Consider the following 24,459-nt stretch of genomic DNA (forward strand, 5'->3'; position numbering starts at 1 on the left):
TGAATTTTTGCCAGAAGGCCAGACAGTAAACAAAGAGTATTATTTGGGCGTTATGAGACGTTTGCGTGAAGCAATTCGCCGAAAGAGACCAGAAATGTGGGCAGAAAACTCGTGGATTTTGCACCATGATAACGCACCGTCGCACAGTGCTATCATTATTCGTAATTTTTTGACGAAAAATGCAACAAATACCATCCAACAGCCACCGAATTCACCTGATTTGGCTCCCTGTGACTTCTTTCTGTTCAATCGAGTAAAAAAACCATTACGGGGAACGCGTTTTAGCAGCCGAGAGGAAGTAATGGAAAAATCGCAGGAAGCACTGATGGACATACCGAAAACCGACCGTAACTTTTGCAAATGTCAAGTAATGACAATAAGATTTAAAAGGAATATCAACAACATATGTACCAATTTAACAAAAAAACAACTCAAATCGGAACGATGGGAGCGCCACACGGTGGTTATTCCGGGAACTTTTTGATCAAGGTAGTATGTCATTCAAAATGCAACTGGATGGTAAACACAAGAGCCACTCAAACATTATTAATAGGGCAATAGGTTGAAAGATTTTAATTTCTCTTTCAGAATATTAGCTATTGGTATTCCTACCTCAAGGTAAGCAGGGCTTTTATCTCTCTCATGATGCCCCTTGTTACAATGAACCTTTCATGCTTGCCCATCATTATCCTATTGGGGGGGGGGGGGGGGCAGTTTCCACACTTGAATAGGAACAATGGGTGAAATAAAAGTCATTTGTCTGATCAGGAGACACAAGTGTCTTTCATTCCATAAAAATGTACATCTGACTTACACTTCACGCAGATTCCCATCACCACACTACAACACTTCATCCTGTGAATGCATTTAACAAACTTAATCAAAAAATTAATTCTATAAAATAAAAAAGGTTGAAATATCAACCACTCATTAAATAACAGTTCTTGATGTGAGGTCCACATCAAACGACACTTTACAACAGGAGAAGAAAATATTTTAATACAAATATGACCTTTTAAGAAGTGAGGGCGCTGTGTGTGAATGTGTAGGAGAAAAACGTGCGGCCATTGTTGATCATTTTATGGATGCACATCATGCACAAAAACACACATGCCTGTCTCCTCTTATTCCTCTTTGCCTTCCAAAAAGACAAAAAGAGGCGAGTCAAGTAATTATAAATGCTCTTTTACTTTTTTGCGACTGACAGATAAATCTGGGAGCCAGGTGAAGTGACACAGGCAACTTCAAGACTTCCATGAAATTGCAGATTGTATCTCATATGCCATTTATGAATCACTTCAAAACACTTGAAGACTATCTGAAGGGCATAGAGTGATGACAAACAACCGAGTTGAAATTTTCATCCAACAAACCTCATGGTCAAGACAAATACCCAAGTGTCAATGAGAAATGCCCACTTGAAAAAATAAGCGAGGACCTCTCTCTGTTATAGTAATAACTTCGGATATCAATGAATCACTTGCAACAGAGACCATGTCATTTATCAAGAGCTAGCAACAGCAGCCATCCATTTATAATTTCTGTGAACTTTCACAAAGTCACAACACTTTTGTGGTTTGAATTTAGAATGTTTCAGGGGTGAATTTTATCTTTCTGTTGACCAAAAAGGGATATCCATTTTTCTTAAACGACTCCAAAGAAAATAAAATGCTGCTGTCTCATAGCTACGTGGCAATAGCCCCAAAATAGGTCACAATTTTGTCTCTTCCTTTGGGCGGTGGCTACAAATCACACATGCCACATGACAACTTGCACTCTAATCCCAGCCAGCTACAACACACACACAAACGCACACACGCTACATCATCCCCTATAACCCCTCCAATACCTGCACAAATGCAGTCCCAACTGTGACAAATTCCAAACCAACCGATGGGACGTCCCACAGCCAGTGATATATATTCCTGGCTTGCACCCCCTCCACTCCTTCACTCCAAAGAGGCAGGACCAAGGAGAACAGTTCATCTTTTCTACTCGTGCACACGATGGGAGATGGAAGATGAAGCACTTGAACTGCCGGCGGGGAGGGTACATTACTTGTACTGGAATTGGGAGTGGGAGAGAGCTTACTTTGGGGCTGAGGGTGAGAGAGAGCGCATGTTGGAGAGATGGAGTTGCATCACATGGCTGGGGAGATGCGCAAGGGGAGAGGAGGAGAAGAGGGAGGGGTGTTGAGTGGGAGAGGAGGTCACCATGCGTCACCCTTAGAAGAGCAGTGTGCCCATCCCACCCATTTCGCTCTGCTCCTTGACAAATATTTCAAAGTACTGGTAGATGATCGTGACAGCCAGTAGGATACCAGTGCCTGACCCAATGGCACCCAGGAAATCTGCCAGCACTGACAAAGCTCCGATGCACAGGCCACCAAAGGCAGCGGCTGTCGGGATGTATCTGTTGAGCTCGTGGATCATTGATTTTTCTCGGTGACCTCTCATCACCATTTGCTGTTCCTTCAGTTGCTTCGCGACCTGGATTCAAGAGACAAGAAGAGTTTGATTCCAATCAATGCTGCGAACAATTCAATTGACCGAATAGGCATGACACTTCAGCTACTTTAAAAGAGGCTACACATTTCTTTAGAATGTGATACAGGAGGATATCATATGTTTTATAAAAAAGTCTGGAATATATACCAAGGGAACAAATTCTATTTATCCACAGTTATTACCAAAATGATTGGTTTCAATAGATGAAGGTCTTGTTCAAACAGAACTAAGACTTACTGCAAGTGAAATCATACGTTAAAATAGCAATAATGGGGAGCCAGTTCCTACTTTCCCCGTGCCACCACTTGGGTTTTGTAGGAAGTTATGTTATCTAGAAAATAGCACCACTTGGATTTTAGATGTGGTTAATCAAAAGACAGCACCTGAGATTAAAACCCAGATCCCTCCTGTTAGGAACCCACCTGCCCTTACAATTGTTCACAAAAGAGCATTACTGGCTCCCAGCAATGCTTTGGTACTCATCATTGGTATCTGATTGTAATGAAGCCACACAGACGTGTCATTTGTAGGTCACTAGGCCACTATTGCTAGTCTAGCTCCACTTGGTTTTTAGCTGATAAATTTCAACATTATATCATCCCTATTCGTATCAATGCATCGGATTTCACACTGATGTCACACCTACTGCCAGCCTCCACATCTCATTCAGGCACCAATGTGCTTAAACCACCTCTTCCTTGAAAATGAAATCTCAATCACTCATTAAGTAATTTGTTATAACAGGCAAATCTATTGTTGAAGGTTTTGAGTGGGCCTGGAGAAACTTTTGACCAATCTAGCTTATTTATTAGATAATTAATAAGATACTATTCCCATGTTATTCTAATGTAAGGCTGACAGGATATATCTATGGATTTTGTGAAAGCAGCGACTAAATGTCATAAAAATGCAAATGAGTTTAATAATTCTTGCTAATTATATTTTACAGCAAATTTCACGATAGCGTTATTATAACACCATCATTATATGTCCCACAAGTTGGTATGCATTTGATGGATTAAAAAATCATCTCAATGTTAAATTCTTCTCTATTTAGCACACCTGTTTTTCAGAAAAAAATCGGTAGGATAAAATTTACTTAATTCCATTGCTTGGCAAAATCACCATTTCAATGCTATTATAAAATGATAAAGGGGTGGAATATGAAATTTCACAATATATGCAACTATGCATATGGTTTCAGAGGCAAAAACAGTAGTTATTACAGTCAACACTTGAATTTGGTGGATCAAATAACATCCGAGGATAAGGACTGTACTCAAGGTGTTGCTGGATTTCTTTAATATTTAAAAGTAGTTTATAAATATTTCAAAATTCGACTTGATTAGATTTTGGACTTGAAGACCTCGAGTCCATTTAACTAAAAATTAGAAGTAACTTTAAGGAGAGTAGTCCAGGGGCAGCAATCACCATCCACAAAAAATCAGTCAAAAAATTTAAGCAAAAGAAGGCAAGAAAGACAGTGAAATGGAGGGAAGAGGCTTGACTTACATCCTTAGCTGATGATCCTGACACTTCAATCCAGGTCTTGGAGAAGAAGGCACATGACCCAAGCATGAAGAATATGTAGAGCACAGCATGGACTGGGTCTTCTAGGATGTGGCCCACATTTTCAGGAGGTGACAGGTAGTAGCAGAGGCCACCAACGGGATAGGCTCGTGCTGGTCCACCACCTCCCACATCGGCCCATACGCCAAGGAGGTTGACAAAGAAATTGCCTTGGAACTTGACCGCTAACATCTGGACAGAAGAAAAGATAACAGTTGGATCAGAGCGATTAAATGCTGTTAAAAGTGAACAATGCACTTCTATCTTTGCACTATTAACAGCATGCAAACCACTCAATTTTTAACACAACTTCTAGTTCCAACGACATGAATGATATATATATATTGAGTCTAAAATAAACAATGTGTAAAACGGTACGTCTAGTTAGTGAAGGCTTCCTACTTATGCTGGGATTTTCCATTGTATACATTGCTTTGTTCACAACAGTTTTGCCCTTCAGTCCAGTCTTTGATTTTGCCACGGCAACTAACAGTGAAACATTTTTCAACAAAGCAACCTACCTATGAGATGGAAACTTCCTGAGGAGAATTAAGCCTTCACAGAATGTGTTACAACAAATAATGAATTCACATAAGTAGTTTATGTAATTAGGTACCTGAGAAATGACGTATAAGTTAGAAACAAGAGCAGATTGCAGGATAATAGGAATGTTTGAAGTGTAGAAGAGCTTGATGGGATAGCTGCTGTATTGGCCCCTGTATCTTGCAGACTTGATGGGCAAGTCCACTCTAAATCCCTGCAAGTGAAAATGCAAAATGTTAATATAATTATTCCTGAGAAACCGAAGATATTTCAAGATTGATAAAAAGATAACATCATATAAATATATCCAGTGATAAAATTACCTGGAAGTATATGACGATGGCAAAGACCAGAATGGTTGCCAGGAGATTCATGAGGTTAGGAAGGTTCTGTCTGTAGAAGGCTTCTCTCAAGGCACGGACTTTGTCCTGTCGGGTAGCTAACAAGTGGAAGAGTGCAATGACGGCACCTTCGAACTCTGTTCCACGTCCTGAAATAAATCCTCAACATTAAACACTGCCAAAAACATCATAAAGTACAGAATTTATGCAATAAAAAGAGAGTTTGAAAAGGTTTACATTATTCTATAAAGCATATTTCTGGAATTTAGGGCTTCTTTCAATAAGCTAACATTAATTCCCTCTGGAACGTGGCCCACAACCATTCGAGTTGGACTCAAATTAAGAGCATGGTAGATCAAAATATTTATGAAAAAGCGATGAATGTCCTTTGTCCAGGAGCAAAAAATGAAACAGTTTACATTTAAAACAACTAAAATTTTACAAAATGGTTTATTTAAAAGTTACTTAAATGGAAAAGGGAAATGTGCCATTTGATGTACAAGATGAAAAGATCAAGGATAAACGTTGTCATTAATTGTTCTCATGATGAACATGAAGTTTTTTGACTGAACCCAAGCAATCTTTCATTAATTTGGCATCCACTTCTTGCTGTGCTATATGCCTCACCAAATTTTTAGTTTAGCTTTGACTACCACCCACAAAGGAATACAATGAAAACACTTCTTCCAAAACACATGCTCCATGTACCCACTTACCAGTATTCACAGTGGCAGGGCTGAAGGCCTTCCAGACAATTGTCTCACAAATGTTGGTGGCGATGAAAAGGGAGATACCAGAGCCAAGACCGTAACCCTTCTGAAGGAGTTCATCAAGCAGCAAAACAATGAGACCAGCAACAAACAATTGAATGATGATCAACAAACACACGCCAGCTCCAATCTCAGCAGGATCTCCATACATGCCCGTCATCACATACACAATGGCTTGCCCCACAGTTATCACCATTCCAAACACTGAAGCCAAAATAAAAAATAAAACAATTTTATTCATTTAACCTTTTCTATGCACAAGAAATTATGACTATTATTAAAAATTTTACTGTGGCACACAAAATGCCTTTTTTTTTCAAACTGGCATGGTGCATTGGTTCTGATTTTCCGATTTATAATCGATGCTCATTATGTTTTTCAGTTGTGCTTTCCGCTCAGCTTATAATTCAGATGTACATGGCCTTTGCCTATAATTATTCTATGCATACATCCTCAGGTGGTGGTCACCTACATTAACAACCATGCATTAGCATCAAAGCAAATTACAACTAAAGAACTTTTACTATATATCACATGCTTTTTTTTACTATCAATGGTAGACATTCATGTACATGTGGTCGGCTGAGCTTATAAAAGCAGCCATTTTGGGAGCAATGGGAGGACATATCATGTCAATTATGACCTTATTTGCTGATGCAGAGGAAGGAGCAAAGGGGGCTTTGGGGAAGGAACAAAGGGGGCCATGCTGTTTCAGGATGTCTCTTTAAAACACAGAGTCAAAGGAGAATCCATGGTCTCTATGGAACTTATTCACTTTCAATCCAAATTAATATTTTTAAAACTTTATAATATCTTATTTGTTAAACAAGATAACAAGTACTTCAGGAAAGTATCAATTTGTTTTCCTGTTTTAAGAATGAAGTCTCACTGTTTATAGTGTAATGTATTTGGGGCATCAAAAACCATGCTAATATCATGGCATTAATGACTGTAATTCATAGATTTCTTCCAACATTTATAATTGTCATCCTAGGGGTGAACATCAAACCTCCAACTTATGGAACATAGCACATCTATAGAACAACTAATCAAGCACATTTTTTGTTCTTTGCATATGAGAAATTAATTCATCTGTTTTATTTCAAAGGATGACATCACCAGAAGATACACAAGTTATGCTTTTGACGAAGGAAAAAATTATAATATAAAAGAATATCACAACCACTAAATTATAAATACACTTTTGAACTAAAATGGTGAGATAGGGGTGGCATTTCGTCAGTTGCAATTAAAGAGATGTAATGAGAGATAAATGAATGGGGGAAAAGGGGTAAATGCTAATGAATCAGCCCTAATGCCATGGGAAAAATGTGCCCGGGGTCATTGGCCAAGTAAATTTACTAAGGTTAGACCACCCACAACACAGAAAAGGTCTCGAAGGCTAGAATGCACGTACAGAATCAAGAGCACAAGGTGGGCAGTTGGGGAAGATGGAATAAGGCCAATTGCAAAGTATGTAAACACATTAGTGGGTCAAAAGCTCAAGTCCACTTCCCACAAATGTTTATTTGGAATCAGCTTCATCTGAAGAGGGGATTGATGTTGTTCCACCGAGTGGGTTACTTGCTATCCGTGAAAATACACGTATGCTGTGATTAACTTTACACATAACAGTGAGCATTCAATCTTCAAAGGAGATTTTTTTGCGGTACAACAAATGATGACACATTATTAATCAACCTGTCGACACATACACTTTTGTGCTCCATTGAAGAGGGCCCTGTCTTTGGGTGTGTCTCCAACTTCGATTATCTTAGCACCAGCAAGCAGCTGCATGATGAGGCCAGATGTCACAATTGGCGAAATACCCAACTCCATCAACGTCCCTCTGTTGGAGGCGAGAATCACTCGGATCCAGTAGAACGGGTCGGCCGAATCGGAGCTCATGATTCCGAAGAGGGGGATCTACAAGAGGGAGTTAAGTTAAGGTCGCCGTGGGCAAATCTAAAAGCTCATAATTAAATCAGTTAAATAAATGTAAGTCCTTTTCTGATCCAACTTCATTGAATGAAAAAGATATATTTTTTTAAAGATAAAGCTTTTATTAAATTCATTTGACACCGTTCGCCGCTGATTTTTTTTCAAAGAGAGGGGCCTATTAATATACTGAATCAGAAATCTAACGTAACGTAGGCTAATGCAGAAAGGAAATTTTTCGCAAGTAAACCCCATATGAACTACATACACTCGACATAAAACTGGATTTTCCAGGCAACATTCAATAGATCTTGAAATACTTTATACACTATTTCCTTTTCCATATCAACGCTTCCTATTTCATAATGCCAACGCATGTATGGCATTGGATTAAACTACAGACCAATGATGTCCATAGCAAGGATTTCAAACAAACACTGGATGAAGGGAGTTTTCTCACAAAAGAAAATAAACGTTTTCTCTCTGTAAGGCATCTCAATAACTTGAAACCTGCTCCAATCATCCAGGTATCTAAGTGTACTGGTTACATTTTCTAGAACAGTAGAACGTTGCAGAAACTACTCATATTCATTGTATTAAATCATGGAAAATTGAAGGGATAGTTATTCCACTTCAACTATGGCAAGTAAGGGAGGCGAAATTCCATGCCAATGGTAGGATAGGACGATGATGCTCTAAACAGATTGAAACAAACAAAGTTTACTGGAAAATGCAGATTTGCTATGCAACGCGCCAATTCTGCCGAAATCATTCTCGTAATAACATATTTTTCGAGTTTCTAATAGTTTTGTCAACTGGTCCACCCTACACGTCACTTGATATTTTTTCTAACTTCTACGACCACTCACCTGGCAACATACTAAGAAGATGAAAAGGGTGATTGCAGTCCATAGTACTTTTTCTCTGAATTGTATCTGTAAAGAGTAATGAGTATGGTTACAGGTAATGGGTAGGTGTTCATTTGTGAATGGACCTCATAAATAATAAAATTATCGAGGGTTTACTAAATACAATAAATACCTTTCTTTCAGGCTTAGCTATTTCCGGTAATATACTGCAAAACGGCTTTATAACTTCCAAAAATTTAACTGTGAACAAAGAATATTTTGGTTTTAATTTTATCAATACACCTGAGAAACATATGTTTTATAAACCTATTTCCCAGATTTGAGATTTTAAAGATTGATGAAAATTAACCAACGAGACAATTTTCTCGTACTTATTAAAAGCAATAGACACGCATAAACAATGTACAAGGCAAAACTTAATCTCTAAAAGTTAAATCTGGAAAGTGGTAGTACAACATTCCATGACAACACGATGTTTTCCAGATGTTTAAATCATCCACATTTAAAAGTTAAATAGAATCTATGAAAAGTGCTTTGTTAATTGTGTAAAATCTACAGTTTAAGGTTCTACCGTAACAAAATCTTCGTTCATTGGAATACGTGTCATGAAAGTCACAGGAAGATAACGGTACCAATAACTCGCACGACTGAAATCGGTGAACTTCAGAATATGAAATATTGGGTAAAGCATTCGAATGCTCTAGGATAGAAACATACAAATAAAGACCAAATACTCACTTCCCATCTTGCCACTTCCAAGTTATGATCCCTATTCTTCTATCAGTGTATCCCAAGACTATGAACTCCCACGTCTTAACTCTCGGCAATTGCGGTTTGATCGGAGTTGCCGTTTCTTTCGTTTTTACACGTAATCAAGAGGTGGGGTCACGTGACTGATGATGTTGGCTGCCAGTCATCAACATCCCGCGAGATGGCAATAGTGTATTCACCGGTTCCGGTTCCACATAAGCCGAGGACCGGTGCACGTCGCCAATACGCCTGCGTCACTACGGCTGTCGGCCGCTGGTGGCGCTGGCGTGCATTATATCGTGCGTTTTTACTTTGTTAATATTCTTTATTAGTTTTTTGGAACCTTCTGTCTATCGTCACCCGTCTAACAAAAGCTTTTTTGGCATTTTATTTCGTCGAATTGAAAAGCTAGAAACACTACTCAATTTAAATGTGTCCCGATTCCTGAGGGCACTCATGACGAATGTAATCCATGTTTATTCTAAAGAAATAATTGCGTTTCTTCCATCAGGCAGTCAAATCAACGAAACTATTCCATTGCCGCTCGAATGGGTACGCATTCATGACCAATAAAATCGAAGATTTTTTCCAGAACTTTATTAAAAATTAAAAGGATTGGTCACCAGTATATTGAATACGATTTTGTTGCAGGGAAGGCAATAACCTTTCACTAAACATAATTTTCCTGGTGGATATGGAAAATGTACGCGTCAGAATAATTAATTTTCAATCAGGAAATAGTTCCTGAAGGATATCGGTATGCCATCTGATGCTCGAGCCAAGTTATCAAATTGATAAAAGCGTGAACTTTCATGAAAATTTTCCTTTAAATACTTGAAGTCAGTTAATTCCTACGTTGATAAAACGAAGCACTTTGAATTCGAGAAATAAAAAGTGCTATGAAGCAGATCTGGCGATTTTTTCCTCGAAAACCCGTCGAACGAATGCATGACGGAGAGAGTTACCGTAGTTTCAAAGAGAGGGCAGCACTGTTAAAGAAAGTCGGAGTATGGACCTCATTCTTTCGTGCGGGCCGCTCATACCAGACATTCCAGAACGCTGAGCCAAGTATGTATAGGGGATTGTTAAGTCGGAGGGAGTGAGTGGTCGAGGATTACAATACGTGCGGATTCTCAACGTAATGTTGACGTGAAATGACGAAGAATATTTTCTTGCACAGGGAAATCTCGGATTACGTTAAAAGGTTAGTGCCTGCTTACATAGCATGATTGTATTTGAATTGTCTCACTGGTATGTCAATACATTGGCTTATTGTGACAGTGCAATGGACCAGTGATAGGCATGTAAATGGTATTGCCTCTTACAGAGCAATGGAAATTAATTGATTTTTGTTCGTCGTTCATGGATAATTCCTCATAATGTTGGAATTCTTTATCTCATGTTGGAACTTCCATGAACCGGATCATTAACCATTACCTGGAAAGTACGAAATCGAAGTTCGTGGTTATTCGTGTCCGAGCGAAATATCTGATGTGATGTGTTCGCCTCAAGTTCAGGAGGATGATCATTTGAAACTTGACCCTGCAAATTTGTTGTGAAAAGTGTATATTGACGATACACCGCCAAAATACCACCCCAAACACCAGTTTCGCAAAGGCGAAAGCTCGGCGATGTCTGAAATTTTTTATCTGTTTTCGTTCTGCGAGATTGAAATGAATGTCAAGGCATAATCGCTTTTTCAGAAATGGAAAGCGTCATCGAGTCCCCCCTTGATGTCCTCTCGCGGGCGGCGACAATGGTTCAGAGGGATTCCACTGCATTGCACGGTAAGCCCCCTCTCTTTTCTAATCGAACCCATAAGTCTGTAATTAATTAGCCTGGGGAAGTTCCCTCGGCTTCGCGCCGGCATTATAACTGCTTTCGCCTGGGTAGCCCTTGTGCCATACCTGTATTGCCCTAGGCACCATTTCGGTGTTTCCTCGTGCCTTAACGCCTTCTCCCTCCCCGAGCATGGCTTTCGGGGACATGTTTGCTTCGGTGAAACGACTTGATTCGCGCCTGGATTTATCAGCGAGGCAGTACGGTGTGTGTAGTTCCCCCAGCTGTTCTCCCACCCCCATTATTCACACCTGCCCCTCCCCACCCAAGCCACCCTCACCCCATCCCTCAATTCTGGACGGTAACCGTGCCCTTTTTGTGTGATATGACAAGGGGGAAGCGAAGGAAACCATTGCCGCGGGAGCTGTCCAATGATTGGTGCGCAGTGATAGTTCACATTAAATCTATTGGACGTGCTTTGTTGTTGGCACGCGACAATGGTTGCGAGACGCACTGAGGCGGGCGGGACGCCATTGGTTCTATTGGGAGGTCCCTCGCCGTCCCAGAGTATACTCAGTGACTTGGCCGTGGTCACCAGTCTTATCTCCGTAGGCCTAAAATTCTCTCCCTCGGAATGTGTCGATATAACAAACAGTCGCAATGGCGCGGGAGAGTCAGGAATTGAGATAAATCCTCGTTCGAAGCTCTAGGTCAATTGGTTTTACTGTTAGCAAGGCTTTGCCTTGATTCCCAGTGCTTGGCCTAATCTGTTAGGGTGCACTGATCTATCATCGCAGACATTACTCATGATATGCCTGCCTGTTGTCCTCGGTGTGTCCGAAAACCTCTTCTGTCTGCTATGTTCCAACCGTTTCGTCTCACCTCCACCAATGCTTACTTACTCGGTTTGCAAATTGAACATTGGTAGGAGGACAAAAAACTACTGTGGTAGAAAAAAGAATTTTGTTTTCCCGACGGAAAAAGAACGTTGAACTTATTTTGGCTGATAAATTGACTTCGAAGACATTTCCGAAGAAGTCGTGGTTGTGCTTCCTCATCGCTATTCCGTAGTGAAGTAGCGGTGTGTTTTCTTTCCATTTACGAATCAGTTTATTCGATCTGTCGCAATGATAATATCTGAAGAGTAGCGTACTACCGTCGATATGGCGAAGTTTGTTTACTTTGGCGGGACAAATCAGTCATTGAACTTGATGAAGCCATTGGAATCCATATAAGTCCAACTTAATAACAATGCATGAAGGGGTACTCATAATTGGATTGAGAAGGATTCTTTCCAGAGTGAATTTATGTGGTCGAAGAGGATGATCAGTAATGACAAACCATTTCTGAAAAATATTAACGATTTTGAATTGAAGGTTCTAAATGAAGAGTGACCCCCAGCAGGAAATATCATAAAAATCAAGAAAAAGTAGGGGATATTTTTAAGAGATGTCAAAAGTTGTTTGTAAAGGCGATTGAAAGAATTTTTTCCTTTGTAAGCTTGCAAAAACGATATTTTAAGGAAGAATGTCGATTCGTGGCATGTTAATGTAACTTCGCTTGATAATATGAATAACATTATATGCTGGAAATACTTGGTCTCATTTTTTCATAACAATTGCTAATCCATCTTCATATGCCTTTGTTTTAACGTTATTTTATCTTGGTTCAATATGTGGCAAAAGGAAGATAATTAACTAAGGGAGTGTTGTGCATTGTCTGGGTGGCCCGTGATCGTTCATTTGTTATTTCTACCGGAAAGCCTTCGGAGTTACCTTCGAGTTTGATGTTGTCAGTATCAGACGGCACTCCACAAGGAACATAAAAAAATTATTTCCATTAAAAAAGGAAAATCCAATTTTCGCCAATATTATGATATATAATGGAGAGTGAAGCCGGTAGCTGCTGTAGTAATTGCATTTATTTCATGACGGTTTTTTAAGCCGGGGAATTATTTGACGATCGTGGATCAGTCATTTTTGTGGTTTGATTCCGCTGACCACCCTTTAATAATAATATTAGTTCACCTCCCGTAATCCTAAGTAACCAATGGGTTGAAATAGCCGCCCAAAGGTGCATTGCTACTCAATTTGCTGGTTTTTGTTTTTTTTTGTGTTGCATTCAGTTTTTCAATTACCAATTTTTTTCAAGTTTCAAAATTTTTTAAACTGGAATAATGGGGTATTTGCCATCCAATGGGTCGTCTTTAATACCAATCAGGGTACAAGAAATAATGGTGGAGAAATGGCAGATGATTCCCTCTATGTTTTTCCACGTAAAATTTATTATCTTTCCCGTGAGTTCATTTCAATGAATCGGGATTGACTTCTTTATCTGGGTCTCCTCCTCCCCCTTACGTCCTCATCGATTGTCATGCCGAGGGCCCTGCCGGCGTGTGGCACCTGTGTTCTTTGCTGAGGGTGTTCCACCAGTGCGGCCATGTTCTTCGTTCACGACTGCAGGCTCTAGGACGTGTAGAAAGGGTCGTGTGCTGGAGCCACAACCATGAAAACAGTAGAAGGAGAATGCGGAGTCTTCTTGCCCCCCTTCCCAAAATGTGTTGTCCCAGATTTTTACATACGCTTCGAGCACCCTTCCTATGGCGGTATTCGTCACGAACCAGAGCGCTCAGCATTTCCCCTTTTTCTGTGAGCAAGTCTCGCGTCAGCGTTTTCTGGGGTAGGTCCCAGATGTCCCGCGCCGTGTTCGACGTGCGGTCTATTTAACGAGAAACGGCAAATGTTTCCTTTGCTTTTTTCCTTTCGTTATGTTTCCCGACTGTGCGTTTCACAGTTGAAAAGAAAATTCCTTCTCCTTTAGGAAACATCCCACTAGGACAAATATACGGCCCTTGTAACGGTGTGGCCCCTTCAATATACGTACGTACTATGTGACAAGTTCCCAACTCAGCCTCGCTTAGTTCGAGAGTAACCGGGGCTGCATCCAATTTAAAAGATAACCGATCGTAATTTACGAATGGAACACGTGCGAAAAATATTATAGTAAAAATATTGGTGTGATGTTTTTTGTCCACGTTCATTCCCACCAGATCAGAATTTAAATCTGGAGATTGGCTGACTGTGGCCCTCAACTCTTTCCTTTCTTTAATATTGACCCCCGTGGGTATGAAGTTGCTCCACGAGGTACCACTTCGCTCTGGACTCCACCTACATGCATTAGTCCCATGGTTTTCCTCTCTTTTATTTTCCCTCCTTTTACGTTACCTCAATTGATTAATTGTGCCTTAAGGCCCTATCAATCTGGTTCTTCTATTCCTTATTGTGCTCCATGTTATCGTTTCCTGCTCCACTCATCTGTCCATTTGTTCTTCAACCTCTCTCCAGCACCAGGTTTTGAAGTTTTCAATTCCTCTCCCGTCTTTGTTCCATGTCTCTAATTCATAGAGTGCCATACTCCACAAGGATGATTTCATATAGAGCTTCCTTATTTCTAAGTTTATCTCCTTTGAGTAGTAGTTTTTTTATGGAGGCGACCGACAGCTAAGGTCATTTGCATCATTAGGGATCGACAGGAAAGGATAAAGGGTGGAGAGAAACCCGGTGTCTGCATTAGCCTACTCTTGTCGAAAGGTGTCAAGGGGTCCGCAGTGGAATGTCCCATCCGGCAGATGTCGTGCTCACTCAAAGTGCTCTCCACAAAACACCTCAAGTAGGGATTGGGATGTCACTGAAAAATATTTTTTATCTCCTGGATTTGAACCCAGGCCCTTTCGGGAAACCTGTACATTAGCCACCGCACCATTCCGACCCCCTATTCTCCTTTGAGCATAGTATTTTCTGTTGTCCGCCTTCTTAGTTAGGGCCAAATTCCTTTTGATGATTTATCTCCTTTTACTGTGTACTATGGTAGCTGGGAAGCTAGGAAGGAAGTAGGTGAAAAATTCCACTTATTTTAATTTCTCTCCACGGGATGCAGCATCTGCCTGCATATTCTCCATTTTGAGAACCAGGTATTTTTGTTTGTTTTCTTTCATATTATCTCTTGGAAGTATTTGTGGTACATTGGCATATGTAGGTCTTCTGGATTTTCTGGTATTATTGCAGCGTCACCTGTGAAGTGGAGCTTGTTAATTTCATCTGTTCTCCTCATTTTCTTTGACACCTACTCCTTTTCTTTATTTAATTGCATCTTCAACATATATGTTGGAAAATACAGATGATTCATCATTTGTCTTACTTATTTGTGTTGATTTTGCTTCTAGTTTTCTTCCGTCTTTCAACCACATTGTGGTATCTAGGTTCTCATGTAATTGGTTGGGTATTTATGTGTTATATTGTAATTAACGTCAAATGTGTCCATTAATTACTGCACTCAACATTGTTGAAAACCTTTTCATTGGCCACAAATGCCGCATATTACTCGTTGATGTGTACATTTTTTCTATTAATGCTTAAATAGATATTGATCTCAATCATGCCTCTGTTATTCTTGGATACAAATTGGTTTTCTGACAGATTTTTTAAATTCTTTCCTGCATTCTGCTGATTAGGCTGATTTTTTTGTGATGTAATTTGCATGCATTTAACACCAGACTCCAGATGTGATGAATGCCAACTTTTGGTATTCCTCACATCTTATAGTCCTCATTTTCTTTGGTATTGCAATGTCATTAGACTTTGCTCAGAGTTCGTTGTCGATCTTCCTTATCTTTCATTATATCAACCCAGGAAAACCCACAAAAGCGCAGTATTTTCTTTGTATGAGGGGCATTGAAATGAACACTGAACACTCGCTACAACCACCAGTTCTCACACCAACAAGGACGCAACCCAAAAACTGGATGCACCTGTGAGTTGTCACTACGCTGTTCTCCTAACATAACGATGGTAATATTGATACCTGAAAAGCTACCTTCTAGAGGACTGTGTGTTATGGTGGATGTCCTGTTTTCATTTGACTGCCTCCTAGTAATAAATATTCCCATTTTTATTTGGTGTTCCTAGTTGTAACTTTATTTTAGCAAATTCATTATGAAACTGAAGGCAGCTGGTTAAATTGCAATTCTGTAGTTTGTATTTACTTATACCATCAAGGTCATATTTTCTTACAGTAAAATGATGGTGATTCCAGACTATTTTTAGCTCATAAAAGAAGTTTGTTTCTGAAATGTTTCAAATGCAGGGGTCTGAAAGAAGATATAAACATTGAAATTTGGATACTCCCATAAACAATAGTTGGGTAGGCGGGTTCTTACAAGTTGATGTGGAGTCTATAATGTGAGGAAAATATCAGCAAATAAATAACATAAACCCTACAGGGTTTTTTTCACAGATTAATGTAGATATTTTTACTTCTAAGGTAATTGAATTTCTCGAGTAACTCGAACTGGTCACAAATTACATTCATGCACATAAACTTCCTTTCAAAAATGGGTACTATTTTTTAAAAATTATTAAAGAAGCCATAGATTCCATAATATTGCTAAATAATATAAGCATTACAGAGTTATTTAGTGTAGATTAATCAAGCTCACATTTCATAATTCACAAAAATGCCGAATTGCTGAAATAACTAATCGTGATATCCCATGTTTAAATGGAAATTAGGTATTTACATGCTTCAGTCCCTCTATTAGTCTTTTGAGTCATTGTAGGTTAACTCATGGATATGATGCTGGGACAGTCAGCTTTGAATTTGTGTTTCTCTGTTGGAAGAAGTTTCTTTTGAGATTACTCTGTGTAATTTGAGTTATTCCAATTAACATCTCTACTGTCATATGTGTAGTAGACTAGCCACCATCTGTCCTTGTTGAGCTCAAATATTATTTTAATTTACGCTGCCACAACATTTCCAAACTTTACAAGTTAGGAGTGATTAAATATTGTATTTTTCATTTGTTTACAAAGTATTACTGTGCAACAATTTCAGAGTATAAAAATCAATCGCCTTGACTGGGATTCTGGTCTAGGCAATTGATTCTTACACTTGGAAATTGTTACATTGTAATGCACACATAGCGTATGACTCCATTAAAAGTTACTGTCCCGGCATTTCCCACAGTTTCTTGGAATTTTACAAAGTACTTGGAATGGCTCTGTATATGTGATTCAGAATAGTCATAATCTTTATACATTTTAGCATTTATGGTTGTCTGTGGCTCCCAGTTTAGAGAAAATGCATTATAGAATTCAAGCAAGGAAAAAAATTGTGCCCAATCAAGTTTGTCTACTATTTTAAATCCATTATATTAGTGCCATTGTGCTTAATAATATTGATCTATTATTTATCCTCTATTATTTTAGTCCTGAAATTCACTATTAAAGTGATGACTGCCGCTCCCATCAAGTTGTTACAACTTAAGAAGAAATTTAAATAGATTGTTTTGACACAAAATTAGATTGAGAATTGATCTTGAAAACACACTGAAAAATTTCTTGGCATTAATTATCAACTCTATAAATAATAGAGATAAAAATTGTAATTATTATTGCATAATTTTTCAAAATTTTATCCATGAGATTTTGATTCTGGTTTGCTCCTTTTTAAGACTACTTCCCTGGAATAGTTACAAAAGTTCTATAAATGGCATTTAGGATTTTAATATGGAGAGGTTCCTTTGAAAATGATCCCCCTATCTTGCATCCCATTGATCAATAGAGAAATAATACCCTTGTCTGAATTTTTATCTTAATTCCTATTTTATAAATTTGAACAGAAGTACAGCTTAATTATTTTGCAGTTCAATTATGCCTGTTTTCATTGCCAGGTGAAGATAATTTCTACATTACAAGTATGGTTGAGTTAATGCTGCTGCCATTGCTGCCATTATACATGAAGTTATTAGAACCAAATATGATAGTTACCAATGAGAACTGAAATGGTAACCTCCTTAGATTGTCTCAATGACCTTTTCTATAAATTAAAATCTTTAATAAGGTTAGCTTGAGTCCATTTCCCATCATTATTGGTTTAATATCATCCTACAAACATCCACATGTAATAAACTTATTATATTTGAGCTTGTGGCTAAAGCCCTCTGTCTTTGTTGATGGCCATTCTTCATTACTGGCCAGTGGTATTGTGTTTGTGGGACATTTAAAATGTTTTATGGTGTAAAGAGCTGAAAATGTGTATCTGATCCCTACTAGAAACACTTTATGTGCTGAGTTCATCATTATCCAGTTTTTTTTTTCTGCGTAGGAGTTGAGAAAACATTATTTTCAGCATCATGGGCCATTTTAAATGGCTTTACTGGTTTTGACATTTTACAAAATTCTATAGTGAAACTGAAGTCCTATAACTATAATTTTATTCTTAGATTCTTTGCTAGTAAAGACTGAAGATGTTTCAGGTTAAGTAGGATTTTCAAATTCCCTAGTTCATGACACTGATGTAAAATCCCCTTTGTTACTGATGGCAGTGTTTAAATATTAGTTTTGAATTATTTGTTCTGCATTGTTGCTTATGAACTTTTGTGACCTTGATTTATTTCATTATATGCTTGGGGAAACATTTAAATAAATTTTCGAGCTTGAGTATTCAAAATTAAATATCCTGTTAAAATTGTACATTCATTCTTCGATTAACTCATTATGTTTTTCTTTGTGGGTGAGAATATTTTCTGAAAATGAACAAGTAGTTTTTTGAACTCATTATTCAATAGATCCGTTCTTGGCTCTGATTGTGAGAGTGCACCTTACACTATTTCACTGACTGATTGCAATGGTATTGTTATTGAAAACTTTCTTTAACTCACAGAATCAGGCAAACATATTGACTTATACCAAAAATCAATGTTTGCTTTGGCATGGCATTTGACTGGACATATTAGCTGTTAGTTTCCATAAAACATCATCGCACAATATCATGAGCTATGAACACATATTTGTCGGGTACTCTTATTCTCCTTGATACCATGGTAAGAAAGAATTATGTCCAATATTGCAACCAACCAAAACTACAAGTTAATGTCAAGTCATAATGCTGGATGTGGCTAAGTTTTGTTGTATGGGGTGTTCTCTTCCAGGTAGTTCAAAACTTATATCTCTCTTTATTCTAGCGCAGATATCAATGTTATGGATAGGGTTTTCTATTTGCAAATTAAGACTTTGTAAAGTATAGTATGTTCAAACAAACATAGTCCACGACTGCAAGCAGTGTTGCCTCTTTGAAGTTGAATGACGAACATTTTTCAATGTGTATATTTTTATTTCTATGTGAAATGATGATCAAATTAAAGGAATCATGAGACTGCAGTTTCAGCTGCTGGTCCTTAGGTCACAGGCTCTCTGTAGGAGCCATTTATGGCAATTCACTCGGTGCTGATTATGACATTTAAAACATTCTTACAAAATTGAAGCACAGTCCTAATGGGACATGGAAATATATGTATAATTATGGTTATTTTTAGGTTTTACAAATGCAGTATCTCAGAGTATGAAATATAATGTCTTCAGAGAAATCTTGAGGGTGATAACAATTGTATTAATGTATAGGAGTCAGAATTAATTGTATTGGATTCGATTACCCTTACCTCGTATTTGATGAGGAACGCCTTCTTAAGGGAAGGTGCTGGTGAGGGCATGATCATGCTAGGAGGTGCTGCGTGGGATGGTGTTCAGGGTTGGTTGAGATCATGCTCACTAATAGAGAGATGTGATGGTGGGGAGGGGAAGTCTTTTCTTATTTCATTAGGTTCAGTATCACTCATACCTCTAGTGTTTAAATGCTGTTGTGTCCTCCATGTTGTCAAATCCCTTCCCACATTACCTCATGGGACTGCCATTCAATAAATCTAGTGCTCATTACAGTATTGCTCGCCGTACCTTGTACAAGTTTCTCCATCCAACTTTCTTCTCTCTCTGTGGGGGGGGGGCGCCTTCGCTGCCTGCAGGGGTGTGCGTCGAATTCACTACCTGTGTCTTTGAGGGCGGGTACCATGAGTTGTATGTCCATGTGATGGCGGAGTTTTACCTTCTTACTTTTCAGTTCTGCATGATTTTTTTGTTGGAGGCCTGCTGTATGGGTGGTTTTGGTTCATTTTTATTCCCTTTTTCGCATAAGTAACTGGTTCGTTGAACATGTAGAGATCAAGTGAACAAATAGATTTAAGATGTCATTTTTTCCACGAACGGTAAGGGATCAGAATAACACTGTCCGACCGCGGTAGGGTCACATTCGGGTAAAAATTAGGCTGGTGTGTATGAACCCCCTGCCATACACTCTGGCGATGGCATTTAGGATACTAAAATATCAAATTAATAGAAAATCTCATTTCTGGCACAAAAGTGATTTGTAGAAATTCCTGAAAATGTCTCAATATTTTGAGGAATGCCCATTGGAATTCTCTGCGTATATTTTTCAAAGGAATTTGCGGAGAAATTTCAGGCAAGGTGTTTCCCGCCGACCGCCCGGCAGGCTAGTGGTTTTGGGGTGTCTCTCTCAAGCATCACCCGCACCCTCGCTCGTTCCCTGTGACGTGATGAGAGTGAGAAGTGGAGGGGGACTGGCCTCAATGGCGTTCCTTCCCTATGGATTAGCTGCTGAATTTCAAAGTCCTGATGCATCGATTATTCGGTAGACTTATTATATGTATAATTATGTTAAGCCTATAATATCGATAGTGCTGTATCTAATTGAATACTCTTATCGGACGAGTAATAGCATGAAGTAGGTTGATAAATATTTTTTAAACCTTCCCCAGTATTCATATCTTTCAAAAAAAGTGGATTTTAATTAGAATAATAATATGTTCTCATGACTCATTTGTGTTCTTAAAATACAAGGTTTGCTCAAAAAGCTACGGTCTATCTCCTTCGATTTCAACGGCATAGTGCACCATGAATTCTTACCACAAGGTAAAACGATCAATTCAAAGTAATACTCCCAAGTTCAACGCTTTGTGCGTGAAGCAATACAAAAAAACGCCCGTATTTGTGGTGAAACAATTCATGGCTTTTGCAACACCACGATAATGCACCTGCTGACACTAGGCACTGCTTCTTCGTGAAGTTTTGGCCAAGACGGCACTGCAATGATGTCCCAGGCTCCAGATTCACCAGGCAGGGTCTTAAGTGACTTTTTTATGTTCACAAAAATAAAGAAAACCTTTAAAGGGCCTACAAATGGCGTTTTACAAGCATAGATGAAATTTAAAATGCTGAGAGAACTCCAAGCTCTACCATAGATCGAGTTGCAGAAGTATTTCGAGGATTTAAAAAAGCGCTGACATAAGTGTGCATAATATCTAATGTGGACTAATTCGAAGGGACATTGATATAGACGAATAAATAAAACTATCTCCAAAAAACTTAACTTTCCGCTATTTATTGAGCTCACCTCTTATGCATCAAAATTTCATTTTCATCACATGAGTGTAGTGCATACACGATAGAATGGATCGAAAAATACTTTTCGGAACTCAAAATGTCACCACATTCAATATTCGCAGTTTTAAGTGGGAGCAACTGGAGAAATATGGAAGATTTGGATCTCGTATCTTATGGCTCCGCGTCGCGTCGTAAGTTTTGGTAGCGGTTTTATCGCGGGTTCGATTCCCGCCCTGGTGGTTATTCTTCCATTCAAGGGTTGGGTGTTAGAATTTTTTGTCTTTTCTGTTATGCTACATGCTATTTACGTGCTATGCTACATGCTATTTACATGCTAAAAAATCTGATTGCGAAGCCAATTACACTTTTATTCGGATTAGTGCTAAATAAATAAATATCGATTTTGTAATAGCACTCATATTGATTCGAAATATCCGATTTTCCGCTGAGACATGAGATCATTTCGCAGTGGGTGCTGGAGGTCATTCTACCCAGTGGCAATGATGAACGATGACCTCTCGTTGGGGTCAATGCTTGTAAGGGGGTTGAAAGTGACAATTTATTAATAATCTCGTTAATCTAGTATGCTTTTATGCGAACTACCAATCCTTTTTTTCATTCTTTTGTGCTTACACAGGGCAAATTGTGTAACAGCGCATTCTTAAGGTCTTTAGGCATCACGGATGTGTAGGCATTCATAACCTTGACCCCCTCAAAGCCGGGGAAGTGCCAAAGATCACAAAAATGGCAACAATAATCGCGCAGCTCAGCATTAAGATACCCAGGAATCACCACGAGGAGGTGCATCGGTTCTAACCAGTGACCGCCGTAACTACGGGGGCACACGTAGCTCCCACTTGGGCACACCTTCGAAAATTTTAAATTTCAACGCTTGGAATTTCCTCTTGGATTCGAACAAGCGTTTTCTGTTGGCCTAGGAATCTCACTCTGATGAAAGCATACCATGACGTCCATCCACAAACTTGTATAGGTACTTCCGTTACAACTTTCACTAATCTCTCGACTGCTTGGAAGCAGATAGGTACGCGTTTGTCTTTAAGTACGAGTAGTTGTCGTTGAAAATCATAGTTGTTCAAAATTATTTGCAATTCATTATTCATCCATCGTAAGGTAAACTGAAGCGTGTGCCATAATGTTTTTCAGACGGTTTTTGCGATAAGTTTGTCATTTCTCTCAAAATTCAGCCTTGGAATGGTAAATTTTCTTGCAATGATTGCAATCTTTTTTAGTTTCCTTCGTACTTAATCACTCGCGTGGCAAGTTTACGCTCATGATCCCAGTTGTCGCAGAACATTGCTGTGGTAAGATTTCCAGGATGAACAAAGTAAGCCTTAAATAGAATAAATTTTGCATCATATTTTCGCGTCACCTTCCAAGTACTGGGACCGTGCTTAAATGAACTGCTCGTTCCGTTTGCAGTCTTCATATTTTGCGTCTCATTTAATCGTGAACCCTAATGGAGTTTAAACTTTCATGAAAGCCGACAACAGGTTTCAGGAGTTACGAAGGTAGATCCTCAGTCGTAAAATAAAATCAAAGAGAGTCCACTTTGTGAAGGTTATCCTTCGTGGCTGGACTGACTCCCTGGGAAGCCAAACATGGTGAGAAAATTTCGAATTTCAGGGAATGACAAATATCGCGGTTACAGATGATATATGTCCTGACCAGAAATGTGTAATGCTTGGAGATTTCACTAGCTTTGAATGGAACAGATTTGAGTTTCTCGCACGAATGCAAACTTCCTCAGATTGGACCAGAGAAGGCCCTCAATGTAACCTCACGGCCCTCCGTTTGGAACTGGAGTAGGTGACTTCAAGGGAGGTCGTAAGAATGCAGGAAGAAAAATGATCTATTGCAACAGGCCGACCATGCTCTTATTCAATACGTTGAATCACACTAGCGTTTGCAGCAGTATTGGTGACACCGCTCTCCTTGCCACTGCTGTCAGGATCAGATAGGTCTTCGTAGTCCTTTTCTTTTAATAAATCACGAAGAGAAATTCAACTTCTCAAGTTTCAATTTAGCCTCATCTGACTGCTCTTGCTCATTGATCAGAGAAGAAATCACACTATTGTTCCGGGAGTTTTCGCAGTCTTCACCCAGTCTGGACTTGGGTGAAGACTGTTACTGAAGTTGTGTGAACATAGTATGCTGAATATAATCGATTATTTAGTTGTTAGTTATCGAATTTTTAACTGCTGAAAAATTAACTCCCACTAAGATTCATCGTCGTTTAAAGGCTGTTTATGGTGACGATGCTGTTGATAGGTCTACTGAATATCGATGGGTGGTAAAATTTCGTGTTTGCGAGCCGGGATAAGCCATAATTGTTTATGAAACACGCAACGGACGTCCGGAAACTGCCACAGACGATAAGCATCGCAAACTCGTCGAAGATTTGATTCAAAATGACCGTCGAATCACTCAAAAGCGTATCGCAAACCATTTTGGAATATACAAGGAACGTATCGGCTTCATTATTGAACAATTGGGATACTCTAATATCTGGGCACGATGGGTGACACGCCGTCTTACAGACGAGAACAAACAAAACCCTCCTTATTCTCCCGATCTTGCGCCTAGCGATTTTTATTTTTTTCCTCAACTCAAGAGACACCTCAAGGGTAATCAATATACCGCGGACGATGAGGTGAAGGCAAAAATTCGATAACAGCACGCCGTTTAACTCGTGTTGACTTAGGACAGGAACACGTCTCCATACTTCCGATTCTCCAAATTCACTGGATTAATGTAACGACCTCAAACCTGCGCATGCGTGTTGAGGGGGAATTTTACTTCCAAATGCCAACAGGAGTGCTTCTGAAAGCCATTCTGTTTGTGGTCTACAAACATGTGTGCATTAGTTTTCAACATAACCTCGTAGAACTGCAAGATATTAACCAAAATGTTTCAAACTTACCGAGTTTATGATACACCCAAAAAGAGTCGGTTAACGTATTTGATGTCTTTCAAGCCAGCCTATAATAGAGGCGCACCCACCTCCCCCACCCTCTCTGGCCTTGCAAATTTGAGCTAGGGATCTCTCCCTTTCTGCACAGGCTTGCCTACGGGACGATCCACAG

General features: G+C 39.1%; 1 protein-coding gene and 1 long non-coding RNA gene across 2 annotated transcripts in view; one reads left to right on the forward strand and one right to left on the reverse strand.

Annotated features, from left to right (window-relative positions):
* Positions 1-755: 755 nt before the first annotated feature.
* Sec61alpha (SEC61 translocon subunit alpha) lies at positions 756-9,421 on the reverse strand. The gene is made up of 9 exons (XM_071587318.1): positions 9,276-9,421; positions 8,710-8,777; positions 8,538-8,603; positions 7,446-7,656; positions 5,677-5,934; positions 4,943-5,109; positions 4,693-4,833; positions 4,020-4,268; positions 756-2,489 (listed from the first exon to the last, which is right to left on the reverse strand). The coding sequence occupies exons 1-9, from the start codon at positions 9,280-9,282 to the stop codon at positions 2,226-2,228; spliced, it is 1,431 nt and encodes a 476-aa protein (XP_071443419.1). The 5' UTR covers positions 9,283-9,421; the 3' UTR covers positions 756-2,225.
* Positions 9,422-9,731: 310 nt separating this feature from the next.
* The window catches only part of LOC139690891 (uncharacterized), a 60,121-nt gene continuing 45,393 nt past the window's right edge, over positions 9,732-24,459 (forward strand). The window contains exons 1-2 of the long non-coding RNA XR_011701522.1: positions 9,732-10,491; positions 10,991-11,074. This is a non-coding gene — a long non-coding RNA (uncharacterized lncRNA). The remainder of the gene's footprint in view (positions 10,492-10,990; positions 11,075-24,459) is intronic.

Source organism: Hetaerina americana, unplaced genomic scaffold (assembly GCF_022747635.1).
Source record: "Hetaerina americana unplaced genomic scaffold, ioHetAmer1.1.p SCAF_3, whole genome shotgun sequence".
Classification (NCBI taxonomy): domain Eukaryota; kingdom Metazoa; phylum Arthropoda; class Insecta; order Odonata; family Calopterygidae; genus Hetaerina; species Hetaerina americana.

What these genes read in the sequence shown, in the direction of transcription:
- Sec61alpha (XM_071587318.1), bottom strand. An exon ending in CTTCAATGGAGCACAAAAGT is followed by an intron (nt 5,935 to 7,445) that starts GTATGTGTCGAC and finishes TTTTGGCTTCAG; the next exon opens with TGTTTGGAATGGTGATAACT. An exon ending in CCATCGTCATATACTTCCAG is followed by an intron (nt 4,834 to 4,942) that starts GTAATTTTATCA and finishes TTTCACTTGCAG; the next exon opens with GGATTTAGAGTGGACTTGCC.